Raw genomic sequence first — 13,660 nt, 5'->3', positions numbered from 1 at the left:
TGATCATGAATACACGTATATTAGAAGTAGGGTTATGGTCTTTTCACTATAGTACAAATGGAAAATTGTGTTTAACCACTTGCTTACTGGGCACTTAAACCCCCCTCAGTCCCAGACCAATTTTCAGCTTTCAGCGCTGATGCACTTTGAGTGACAATTGCGCGGGCATACAACACTGTACCCAAATGAAATTTTTATCATTTTTTTCCCACAAATAGAGCTTTCTTTTGGTGGTATTTAGTTACAGCTCGGAGTTTTATTTTTTGCTAAACAAACAAAAAAAGATGCAAAAAAAAAAAAAAAAAAAATCATGTTTTAATAGTTTGTTATAAAATTTTGCAAACGGGTCATTTTTCTCCTTCATTGAAGTGCGCTGATTAGGCGGCACTGATAGGCTGCATTGGTGGGCACTGATGGGCTGCATTGGTGGGCACTGATGGGCTGCATTGGTGGGCACTGATGGGCTGCACTGGTGGGCACTGATAGGCATAGTTAAGGCGGCACTAATAGGCACAGATAAGGCGGCACCGATGGGCACAGATAAGGCGGCACTGATGGGCAAAGATGGGCACAGATAAGATGGCACGGATGGGTGGCACGGATAAGTGGCACGGATGGGTGGCACGGATGGGCACTGATAGGTACCACAGATAGATGGGACTGATGGGCACTGATAGGTGGCACTGATAGGTGGCTCTGATAGGTGGCACTGCTGGGCACTGATGGGCGGCACTGCTGGGCACTGATGGGCGGCACTGCTGGGCACTGATGGGCGGCACTGGGGTGCAGCACCTTTGAGGCAGATTGGGTGGCACTGTGGGGTGGCACTGTGGGGTGGCACTGTGGGTGGCACTGTGGGTGGCACTGTGGGTGGCACTGTGGGCACTATGGGCACTGACAGGGGGCACTGACGGGGGGCACTTACTTTTTCTTTTCTTTTACTTCAGGATGGCACTGCGGGAGGCAGGTGGGCACAGGCAGGTGGCAGGTGGTCCCTTGTATTGATGGCCGTGATCGGGACTGATGTCCCGATCACGGCCGCCGGTGATCGGCTTTTTTTTTCTCTCCTCGCGCTGTCAGCGCGAGGAGGAATAATAGCCGATTACCGGCTCCGTTCTATCACATGATCAGCTGTCATTGGCTGACAGCTGATCACGTGATAAGGGGTCGGGATCGACCCCTTACACGGATCGGTGATCAGGCGAGTCTCACGGACTCGCCGATCACAGAGCGCGCCGCGCGCGCCCCTCAGGGGGCGCGCAGGCCGCTCGTAACCAGGACGACGTCAATAGACGTAGTCCTGAAAATGTAGGTCCGCGCTAATGCCGTCATTTGGCAATAGCGCGGATCTGAAGTGGTTAAGTAACCATCGTAAATATAAAGACAAGCTGTGACCGCAGATATACGAAAATATACATATTACAGAGGTGATCTCAAGACAATTAGGTTTAAATAGGAAACGCATCATTGTTCATATAAACATAAATTTTCTTGTGTGATTCTAAGTGATCACATATAAATCATTGGTTATATTACGCACCAATTACTAGAAATCCACGAGCCATATAGACCCATATTCATATCTCCAAAATACAACACTCATTAAATAAAAATATATATATTTTTTTTTACAAAGTAAGTTAAATATACATTTGCTATCCTCAGACGTCCCCCAGTGGCTGAAGGTAATATTACCTTTGGAACTTGGCCGATCATAAAAATGTCCCCAACCAATGGAGAGTACGCCGAACCTTCTGGGCTGAACTCATGATAAATTTATAGATCTATTGTCCCAGAATGATATAAAGGTTGGGAAAGCCCTAGGGAGGGGGGACAGACCCCATACCAGACACACTCCCGACATTAAGAAGTCTGCTGATATTGGACCATTCTCCATCTTGTTGGGCTTGATGACTGAAACCATTCGATGTGCATAGATTTTGGCGGACATCTTTCCTTTTAAGCTGATTGGTAAGATCCAGACCACACAAATGCTATTTTTATTTCCGCCCTTGAAATTATAGGAACCATATTTTAGAGGTTATGTATTGATGTTTATTAACTGTCGGGGGGGGGGGGGGGTGTATTATTATAACGGGGTTTTAGGGAATTCTATCAAATATTTAAATCAATTTAGATTTCTGTGTCCCCAGGGAAAGTTTTATTGCTCCATGTAATTGGTGTAAATCTGTTGGTTTAATAATTAATTCAAATTGGCAATATCGTTCTGCAGACTCAGGGAGATATACTTTGAATTTCTTCCGGCTGGAGAAGTTTGGAGGATTACTCCCCTGAGCGACAAGGGATATTGCGTTCTTGATTATAAAGGGTAAATTACCACATATTATTTTCCCACAGACCATCTTGACCCCATGAGTGATTATTTTAGTTTTCCTGGGTAAAAACAAATACAATTTTGAAGATGCTTTGATAATGTATGTATGAAATCTCAATCACCAGAAAATTTAGTTCTGTATCAAATTGTATGAATATACTCGCTAATTAACCACTTGCTTACTGGGCACTTAAACCCCCCTCCTGCCCAGACCAATTTTCAGCTTTCAGCGCTGATGCACTTTGAATGACAATTGCGCGGCCATACTACACTGTACCCAAATGAAATTTTTATCATTTTTTTCCCACAAATAGAGCTTTCTTTTGGTGGTATTTAATTACAGCTGGGAGTTGTATTTTTTGCTAAACAAACAAAAAAAGATGCAAAAAAATAAAAAATCATGTTTAATAGTTTGTTATAAAATTTTGCAAACAGGACATTTTTCTCCTTCATTGAAGTGCGCTGATGAGGCGGCACTGATAGGCAGCACTGGTGGGCACTGATAGGCTGCACTGGTGGGCACTGATAGGCATAGTTAAGGCGGCACTAATAGGCTCAGATAAGGTGGCACCGATAGGTACAGATAAGGCAGTACTGATGGGCACAGATAAGGCGGCCCTGATGGGCAAAGATGGGCACAGATAAGATGGCACGGATAAGGGGCACTGATAGGTACCACTGATAGATGGGACTGATGGGCACTGATAGGTGGCTCTGATAGGTGGCACTGATGGGTGGCACTGATGGGCACTGGTAGATGACATATGATGGATATGTGGCACTGGGGTGCAGCACCGTTGTTGAGGCAGATTGTGGGCACTGATGGGTGGCACTGTGGGCACTGATGGGTGGCACTGTGGGCACTGATGGGTGGCACTATGGGCACTGACGGGGGGGAATTTATTTATTTGTGAGGTGGCACTGGCAGGGGGCAGGTGGGCACTGGTAAGCTGGCCGTGATTGGGACTGATGTCCCGATCACGGCCGCCGGTGATCGGCTCTTTTTTTTCTCCTCGCGCTGTCAGGAAAAATAGCCGATTACCGGCTCCGCTGTATCACATGATCAGCTGTCATTGGCTGACAGCTGATCATGTGGTAAGGGGTCGGGATCGACCCCTTGCTCGGATCTGTGATCAGGCGAGTCTCATAGACTCGCCGATCACAGAGCGCGCTGCGCGCGCCCCTCAGGGGGCGCACAGGCCACTCGTGCATGGGACAACGTCAATAGACGTAGTCCCGGGAAAGGAGGTCCGTGCTGTAGCAGTCATTTGGCTATAGCGCGGATCTATAGTAGTTAATAAAGTCAAACTTACTTTACTTATTAATTTTGTTGGGAGATATTGTATACTTTGGTAGGAAAACCCCATAAATTAACTAACTCAGGAAAGGATTGTGGTATGCACCGACAGTTAGAGAAAAATTTATAAAATTACCGTAAGGTTGGGGGCACTGAAAATAAACGCTGAGATCTTCATTAAGATCCCATACCACAATCACAACATATATATATATAATGTTTGGGGTTTATAAGTAATTTTCTAGCAAATAATACTGATTTTAACTTGTAAGCAACATATGTCAGAAAAGGCTTAGACATGAAGGGGGTTATAGACCAGAAAATCTGTCCATCCAGGGCAGTGGCTCTCAACTCCTGTCCTCAGGACCCACTATCAGGCCAGGTTTGCAAGATAACTGATATACATCACAGGTGATATAATTTGCTGCTCAGTGATTGCTGTATTCTAGTCTGCATCTCCCCCAAGGTAATACATAAAATCTGGCCTATTAGTGGGTCCTGAGGACAGGAGTTGAGAACCATTGACCCAGAGCCTCTGGTTTATAGACCGGATACATCCTAAATATAGAGCCATTTATCCAACTGTCCACCTGGAGTTGCTGGATTGTAGAACAGACACATAATACCATATTTATCGGCATATAACACACACTTCTTTCCCCTTAAAATCAGGTGAAAATCATTGGTGCGTGTTATATGCCAATCCCCACACCGATTGTGAGCCTTTCTCTGAGGCTTTCGGCCACTCTCTCAGTCCCGCACGAGCCAGCGAAAGCCACCGAAAGCTACAGAGCGCCACCGAGATACACAGGACATCTGGCTCTGTGTCTCGGCGGCGCCATTTTTAAACGGCAAGGCTGCAAATGACACTGACAAGGCTGCATTGAAGGGCATTTAAATGTAAGTTTTTTTCCTTAAACTTCCCTCCTAAAGGTTTTTTTTCTTAAAATTCCCTCCTAAACTTGGGGTGCGTGTTATACGCCGATAAATACAGTAAATATAGAGATCTTTTCCTATTATATTGAGTAGAATGCGGTGACAGGAAGAGTGTGATTGTAGACAGACACAGGAAGTGGTGTCAGGTGCAGACAGGAAGTGATGAAATGGGAAGTGATGTAAGGAACAGGAAGTGATGTAGGGGGCTAAACAGGATATCCTGGGTGAGGGGTGAGTTGTGAGGAAGTAAAGAGAAAACATTGTTGGAACTGGCAGCAGAGGAAATAATAATATTCATTTATTTTGAAGGACACAAGGATCTCTACAAGGACGTCATGATGGACAATCAGCCGCCCCTCACATCACCGGGTAAGAGGAGACTGTAAGGGTAGGGAGAGTCACCCTTTAAGTTTAAACTCGTCTTATTACATTTAGACTCTGCTTGAACAGATATTTAATGAAGTTTAGTGAAACACCATGCTTTGCAAGTCACTTCTGAAGTCTGCAAGAAACAGGATGCATTTGTGGTTAGAGCTAGCTGTTAGAATTTATAGGAAGTAGGAAATATTCATAAGGTGAAATGACGCTATGTGGTTTAATTATAGTTGATTTCTTAAGGTCATTTATATATATGTCTGTATGTCTGGAGACTTTTGATCAGAATTCCCCTAAAAAAGTCCGCTAACTGTATGACGCACTAGATGTTAATGTTTCATGATTGGTCAAATGTCTTGAATGTCTTGTCTAAACCTGATTGGCTGACAATGCAATTTGAAGCACATAAAAAGTAGTATACAGGAAATAAAGAACTCGTAGTCATGATAATCCTCAACTCGTGTGATTGTCTGATTTTACCCAATTGATTGAAAGGGCTTTCCAGTGGTCACTAAAGTCCAGCTCGAGCTAATCAAGTAGAGGGGCGCTCCTTTATTGTAAAGGAGAGAGCAGTACGGAGGCTCCACCTAGATCCCCCATCATCTGATAAACACATAGAAACAATGTATTCAGTCAGTGTGTGTGTTTCCTACAGATGGATCCAGTAATGGGAACCCACCAGAGAGATGTCCCCGTCCTCTGTATTCCCGGGATTCCACACAGGAAGATCACACCATCCCCCACCATCATCAGGTAGGTGGGACTGAACAATTAGAACTCAAATACGTTGTAGAATTCTACGCTTCAAAATAACAACATTCTTTTATTTCATCTCTTGTTTCCTTTTATAAAGCCGTTTTATCATATTTGGGGTTTAGGGTGAACAACTGAAAGACATCAAAGTTGAGGTTAAAGTAGAAAAGGAAGAGAAGTCCGGGGATCCGCAGTCTATGGAGGAGGGTGATCCTCTGTATTCCCGGGATTCCACACAGGAAGATCAAACTATCCCCCACCATCATCAGGTAGGTGGGGAATCTAGATCTAAATATATATTCTAAGCCATGAGCAATTGCAACATAAAAGTGTTTTAAACTATGAGATGATATTTTTTCTGTTAAATCTCTTGCTCTATTTTTATATTGTTCTTTCATCTTTGGGGTTTAGGGTGAGAGATTTCCCCCTCCTCTGTGTTCCTGGGATTCCACACAGGAAGATCACACCATCCCCCACCATCATCAGGTAGGTGGGGCATCTAGATCGAAATATATATTCTAAGCCATGAGATGACGTTCTTCTGTGTAGTCTCTTGTTTTACTTCAACATCTGAAGTGCAGCCTTTGTTACCCCCACCATCCCCATTTCTAGCTACTTTGAGGGCCCTACATTTTTCACCCCCCATTTTTATTTTTGAATATACATTCCTTTCCTCTGTGGGTCTTAAGCCCAGACACATCACTGGTCCTCTTCATCTTTGTGTTCTTCCAGCGGAGGGAACATTCTGAATGTTTGATATGTCATTTGTGTCCTTTATGTCTGCCTTGAATTGACTTTAATAGATATTTTCTATTATTTTTGGTGAAGGGTGAAGAACGGATTAATATAAAAGCCGAGGTTAAAGAAGAAGTAGAGACGTATGTGGGGGGTGATCAGCCATTCACGGAGGAGGTCGGGATGATTATGAAAAGTGAACAGGAGGACATTTCTCTACCTTTTGACACAGGTAGGCAACAGACATTGTGGAAAAAAACAGGTCAAAGTCTCATTTTATATCAAGTATAAGGATTGTAGTGTAAAAAAAAAATGTTAGATAATTATCAGATCTTCACATCATCCTATAGGCAGGTTCTAAAAGGTTAAATATGTGTTTGTCTACTAAAGGGTTAATGTGTGGTGTGGTAAGAGTTAACACTTGGTGCTGTGATGTTCCTTCCCCTTCATGTGTCACTTCCTGATTCTGAACCGGATCGGACCTTGTATCTTGTATGTATGGTTCTCAACCTCAGTCCTCAAGTACCCCCAACAGGCCATGTTTTCAGTTTTTTTTTTTTTTTTTTTTTTTTTTTTTTACTTTGCAAAGCTGCTTTAAATCAATATCAATGACATGGTATTGATAAGATCTATTTTATCTAAGGGAAGTCCCCAAAACATGGCCCGTTGGAGATACTTGAGGACTGAAGTTGAGAATCATTGCACTAAAGAAAATATTGTTTAAGAGCGACTGTCTGTGTTACTTTGGAAGAAAAGGGACTTAACAATATATTGGGGAGAACTGGGGAATAGAATGTACAATTCAGTTAAGTCTTGATGTCATGGAGTGAAGAGTGATAAGAAGGAGCTTCCAATTCAGGGCAGTGAGAATGGTGGTGACCGGTGACAGAGGTTCTGTAGGTAAGGCAAGCTTGGCACCTGGCTGGGCTCCTATATTTGGGTCCACTGCAGAACAGAACATAGGGACCATGCTTAGAACCACAGTGTGCAAGGGCTTGCAAAGTAAGTGTGGTGGGTCCCATCTTTGCCATATGCTGGGTTGTGATCCACACTAAGCTGGCCGTCTCCATATTTTCAGTACCTGTAAGCGTGTATGACCCCGGTGGTGGACTGAAGTTGGCACTGTCAGGTGTATTTGCCTTGGCCAGTTGTTGGGGATCAATTGAGTTCACCCTAAGTCTGGAATTGCTGCACTTCTCTCTTCTGCCACTAGGTGGCTGGGTAAATTGTGACATTAAATAAGATAAGGGCAAAGCAAAGACAGATTAGGAGTATATGGGGTATCTCAGCCAATGAGCAAGGGGTTTCTTGGATCCCTTGGCCTTCTGAGAGAACCTATATATTCGGTTGGAGTCAGATGACCAGTGTTCTGTGCCACCTGGATGGCTGTCTGGATGGACGTGTGTTGGATTGCCCGGGCTGCTAGGCCGGAGATTGGGCCTATCCCGGGCACATATGGCTGCTAGGCTGTCTGAGGCTGTCCTATTCAGAAGAAAGAGAGCAGCATAGGGTTGGGATTGCGGCTTGCAGCCCAACCAGAAGTGACGGTTCTGCAGCTGGAGAACCTGTCATGGCCAGAAGTAAAGGGAAAGCTGTTGCCACTAAGGGACAAACCAACTTATTACCAGGGACCACAGTGAGTAGCTGGATCAAGTACCGGAGCAGTATTCTCACCAACCAGGGATGGTGCCGAATCAGGAAACTTCAGCAGGTGGCAAGCCAGGGACCCAGCCAGTGGAGGTGATGCTTGCAGAGCAGCCTTGTGTATCAAGCTAGGGACCGAGAAGGCCAGTGGGGTGAAGCTTGAGAAGTATCTGGAGTGCCAAGCTAGGGACCCAACAGAGAAGCCTAGGTAACGTTTGAGGAAGATACTGAAAGTGACGATTGGAAAAGCTTGTTGGATCTGGTGGCAGTGGATCAGCAGGTCTAGTGAGAGAGACTGGAAGCTCAGTTGAGTGAAGACCTACAAGGAGTGATCATAGGGGAAGTGAAGGAACTGTTTAGGACTGTTGCCATAGGAGACGGCAAATCCTGCACATGCAGATGTGGTGTCTTGCTGGATGCTGTTCCCTGCATGGCTGTCTACCTGTAGAAGTCTTACAGTCTGCCAATTGATATTTCAACTACCAAAGAGTGTCCTGGCCCTAAACCTCTCTCAGTTTGTTCAAGAATAAAATAAATCTCTTTGCATTCAGGAAATGTCTGGCGCCCATGAATCGACCTTGCATTACACTTACTATGACAGAAGGATGTCAGCTATCTCTGGCCCTGGAGATTCTCATTAGACTGAAAGATACATGAGACCTTGCTACAACACATCTGGAGTATTGATCTGCTCGTGTTATTTTTCACTGAACGCGTTCTTCTTGTACTATTTGCTTCACATGATTGCATATTTTTCTTCAGATTCATTACCTTATATTCTTGTATAAGTGAAGTGCAATCTCCCTACCACCTTTTCTATTTATTCATTTTCTTGGAGTGCGGAGCTTTACAATATTTAATATCTATGAATAGTTTATACAGAGTTGTCACAGATACTCGTACACCAGTGTATCTAGGTGTATACTGTATATATCACCACTTGTCACTTTCCCGGGTTGCTGTGGTTGAGGGGAAAAAGCGAATGGAGCACAATATGTACTTCATGACCTTCAATGGAAGGCGGATGAGACATCACTGGTCACACAGACCCCTAAAGTCACATTAAATTAGTTTGCATAATACAGAAAAACTATAAAGGTGACCTAACACCGGACCCCCTTCACCCCCCACCCCCGGTCCTCACTGTACTTACCATCAGCCATCCTCTACTATCAGGACTCTCTCACCACTCCAATGGTCAGGGGATATGAAACACCCCACTGCTCTGTCTTCTCCATACTGAGCTGCCAGGATGGACCAGATGCATTCTGATTGGTCAGACCCATCACATGTAAAGCGGGGTCCAGGAGGGATCTGGTGTTTGTTCAGCTTTACAGTTCTTCTGTAGAGGTGATCTAACCCTTTAACCACTTCAATACCAGGCACTTCCCCACTTCCTGCCCAGGCCAATTTTCAGCTTTTGGCGTTCTCGCATTTTAAATGACAATTGCGTTGTCATGCTACACTGTACCCAAACCAAATTTGTATAAATTTTGTTCCCACAAATAGAACTTTCTTTCGGCGGTATTTGATCGCCACTGGGGTTGTTATTTTTTGCTAAACAAATGAAAAAAAGACTTAAAATTTTGAAAAAAAAATATACGTTTATCATTTTGTTCTGTTATAAAATGTTGTAAATATGTTTTTCTCCTTCGCTGATGGGCACTAATATGCAGCACTGATGGGCATTGATAGGAGGCACTGAAAGGCAACACTGAAGAGGAGGCACTGGCAGGCATTACTGATGGGTACTGATTGGCAACCCTGTTGTTCCTGGGTGGGTATCCCTGGTGGACATGGGTGGGCATCCTCAGGGGGTCTGCACTTATAATCAATCAGCACAGACCCCCCCGTCAGGAGAGCAGCCGATCAGCTCTCCTCTACTCACATCTGTCGGTGCGAGTGGAGGAAAAGCTGATAAGCGGCTTAGGCCGCGTACACACGCGGGGACTGTTTGCCGAAACTAAGTTCGTCAAACAGTCCGCTCAAACTTTTGAATGAACGAACACGCCCACACACGGCACTTTTTTTGAGCGGACTTAGTTCGTCGTACTAAGTCCGCGCAACTTTTGAAAGCCCACACACGAGGCAACAGTTCGCTCATTTCGAGCGCGTGTGAAGGTAGGCGGGGCCCGCGACGGAGACGTCGCGGGCTCCGGCGCCTGGAATGGACTTAAAGGGGAACCCCAACGCCGAAAAAAATCGGCGTGGGGGTCCCCCCAAAGTCCACAACAGACCCTTGTCCGAGCACGCTACCCGGCCGGCCAGGAAAGGGGGGCGAGCGAGCGCGCCCCCCCCTCCTGAGCCGTACCAGGCCGCGTGCCCTCAACATGGGGGGTGCCTTGGGGAAGGGGGGGCCGCGCGGCCCCCCCACCCCAAAGCACCTTGTCCCCATGTTGATGAGGACAAGGGCCTCTTCCCGACAACCCTGGCCGTTGGTTGTCGGGGTCTGCGGGCGGGGGGCTTATCGGAATCCGGGAGCCCCCTTTAATAAGGGGGCCCCCGGATACCGGCCCCCCACCCTATGTGAATGAGTATGGGGTACAATGTACCCCTACCCATTCACCTGTAAAATAAAAGTACCCAAAAAAAAACACAACACACGAGATAAAATATTTTATTGCACAGCTCCGGGGGTCTTCCGTCTTCGGGGGTCTTGTCCCCCTCTTCGGTTCTTCTGCCGGGCCACCGCGCCTTCTTATAGCTCTTTTGCAGGCGGTGGCCCGGTCTTCTGTCGCCCCATTGTCACTATATAAGTGGCAGCGCAGGGCGGCTCTGGCATTCCGGCCGGAGAGAGCGACGTGTCAACATCTCCTAGGGAAGAAGAACAAGAACAAGAAGAAGAACAAGAACGGAAGGCGGCGGCGGTGCCAGCGGCGACAGAAGACCGGGCCACCGCCTCTAAAAGAGCTATAAGAAGGCGCGGTGGCCCGGCAGAAGAACCGAAGGCGGCGACAGAAGAAAGGAAGGCGGCGACAGAAGACCGGGCTACCGCCTGCAAAAGAGCTATAAGAAGGCGCCGTGGCCCGGCAGAAGAACCGAAGAGGGGGACAAGACCCCCAAAGACGGAAGACCCCCGGAGCTGTGCAATAAAATATTTTATCTCGTGTGTTGTGTTTTTTTTTTTGGGTACTTTTATTTTACAGGTGAATGGGTAGGGGTACATTGTACCCCATACTCATTCACATAGGGTGGGGGGCCGGTATCCGGGGGCCCCCTTATTAAAGGGGGCTCCCGGATTCCGATAAGCCCCCCGCCCGCAGACCCCGACAACCAACGGCCAGGGTTGTCGGGAAGAGGCCCTTGTCCTCATCAACATGGGGACAAGGTGCTTTGGGGTGGGGGGGCCGCGCGGCCCCCCCTTCCCCAAGGCACCCCCCATGTTGAGGGCACGCGGCCTGGTACGGCTCAGGAGGGGGGGGCGCGCTCGCTCGCCCCCCTTTCCTGGCCGGCCGGGTAGCGTGCTCGGACAAGGGTCTGTTGTGGACTTTGGGGGGACCCCCACGCCGATTTTTTTCGGCGTTGGGGTTCCCCTTTAAGTCCATTCCAGGCGGGCCCCGCCTACCTTCACACGCGCTCGAAATGAGCAGACTTTCCTCCGAGCGGGAACAGTTTGCTCATTTCGAAAGTGGCCTACACACGGGCGGACTGTTCGCTCAAACAAAGTTTCAGCGGACAGTTTTTCGGAATTTCCAAAAAACTTTGTCCGTCAAACTGTCCGCTGAAAGCCCACACACGGCGGACTGTCCGCTGAAACACTGTTCAGCGGACAAAGTTGAGCGAACAGTCCGCCTGTGTGTACGCGGCCTTACTGTTTACACTGTGATTGGACACAGCTGATTACACGGTAAAGAGCCTGCATCAGAGGCTATTTACCTAGATTGGAGATGTGGTATGTCAGACTGACACACAGCACCAATGATCACCGCACTGCACACCCCCCGCAGCTTATCCTACTGGACATCATATGAGACCCAGTCAGGATAACGAACACCATTTTCTAGCCCTCATTCTGCTATAGGTTGGAGTGGGAAGTGGTTAATAAAGCATTGCACTAACAGCTTAGGTTGTCTCCACACTGATGGGGGAGGGATGGAGCCACCCCAGGACACCAGCATTGTAAATCTTGGAGGAAGGTTTTTTTTTTTTTTTAACAGAAAATTTTTTATTAGACAAATCAGCATTACATTGCAAAGTACAGTAGATACGATATTACACAGTTGTAAAAAGGAAAAGAAAAACCACCTTCATCCAGTATCCATTCATATATCAATAATCCAGCAGTACAGATAACAGGAGTATCCATTACCCTATCATAAATGCAGGACATCCCCAGCGGAACTTCACAGCCATCATGCAGGTACCTAACATTTGTGCGAGCCCACGGAAGGGGGAGGCCAGGGAGGAAATGGTCGGGAGAGAGAGGACAGGGGGGGTGGAATCACCACCGTCTCAGCTCAACTCAAAGTTAGGGGGAGGGGGAACCAGGATCAGCGGACGCATCTATCCAGGATGACCAAATTTTATCAAATTTCCCCGGGCATTGTCTACTTTCATAGGTCAACTTATACAGGGGGAGCACCAGGTTCACTGATTTCCTCCACAAGGCAGGGGTAGGGGGGTCCTCGAGTTTCCATTTCAATAGAATCTCGCGTCTGGCATAATACAATGCGAAGGTAAGGCACAGTTCACAGTACCTGTCCCCCTCAACGTCCGCCAAATGACTCAATAGTAGGGTTTGAGGGTCGACCTGAAGGTTCGACCCGGTCACAGCATTTAGCGTAGAAACCACTTCCTCCCAGTAGGGCTGGATTTTGGGACATGACCAGACCATGTGCCAGAAAGTGCCCTCCTCCTGTTTACACCTTTGACAATTAGGGTCTCTTTGGGGGTAAATCCGCGCCAGCCTCTGCGGGGTGAAGTAGGCTCTATGCAGGAATTTAAATTGTATAAACCTGTCTTTCGCGGCTATCATTGTTGGAATGTAAGAAGTCAGGCACTCCTCCCAATCCTCCTCCCCCAGGGACGGAATGTCCGAACTCCACTTCTCCCGGGTCCTGGTCAAACTAGTGTCATGTTCCACCGTCAGGTAAAGATATAAGGTCGACAGGGTTCTCCCCATCACCCTGGAAGTCAGTAGGCGTTCAATGGAGTCCGATTCCAGAGTCAGAGGGGCAGGAAACTGAGCCCCAAAGGCGTGCTTCAGTTGCCAATATCTGAACTGGAAAGAAATTGGAAGCCCATATGTACGTCTCAGTTCTTGGAAAGTCATTAGCCTACCCTGATGAACTATGTGCTTTAAAGTGACGATCCCCCTTTTCGCCCACAGAGAAGGGTCTGGGATATTATTCAGGTGAGGGAGCATGGGGTTGCCCCATAGGGGCATATGTGGGGAGATGTGATTGGGCTTTCCATAGCTCCTCCTTGCCTCCTGCCAGACCCTCACCGTGGTACGCATCAAGCCCGTCATGGAGGAGCTCGCTCTAAGCCCCCGAAATGGTAGGTTGCTCAGAGCTGCATAGGAGCCAAGGATGGCTGCCTCCAGGGTGACCGCCGGATTTTGTGTGGGCTGGGAGAACCACCAC

The 13,660-nt window shown here is 47.1% G+C and overlaps 1 protein-coding gene across 1 annotated transcript in view; it reads left to right on the top strand.

Annotated features, from left to right (window-relative positions):
* Positions 1-13,660, top strand: part of LOC143955178 (uncharacterized) — a 137,670-nt gene that overhangs the window by 50,390 nt on the left and 73,620 nt on the right. Inside the window, 3 exon segments of the mRNA XM_077465270.1 lie at positions 5,822-5,965; positions 6,108-6,182; positions 6,525-6,663. Coding sequence (XP_077321396.1) covers positions 5,822-5,965; positions 6,108-6,182; positions 6,525-6,663 — 358 coding nt within the window.

This window comes from Lithobates pipiens, unplaced genomic scaffold, assembly GCF_037356315.1.
Source record: "Lithobates pipiens isolate NorthernLeopardFrog02 unplaced genomic scaffold, aLitPip1_a1.2 Scaffold_35, whole genome shotgun sequence".
In the NCBI taxonomy this organism is placed as follows: Eukaryota; Metazoa; Chordata; class Amphibia; order Anura; family Ranidae; genus Lithobates; species Lithobates pipiens.
This window is presented reverse-complemented; position numbering and strand designations above follow the sequence as displayed.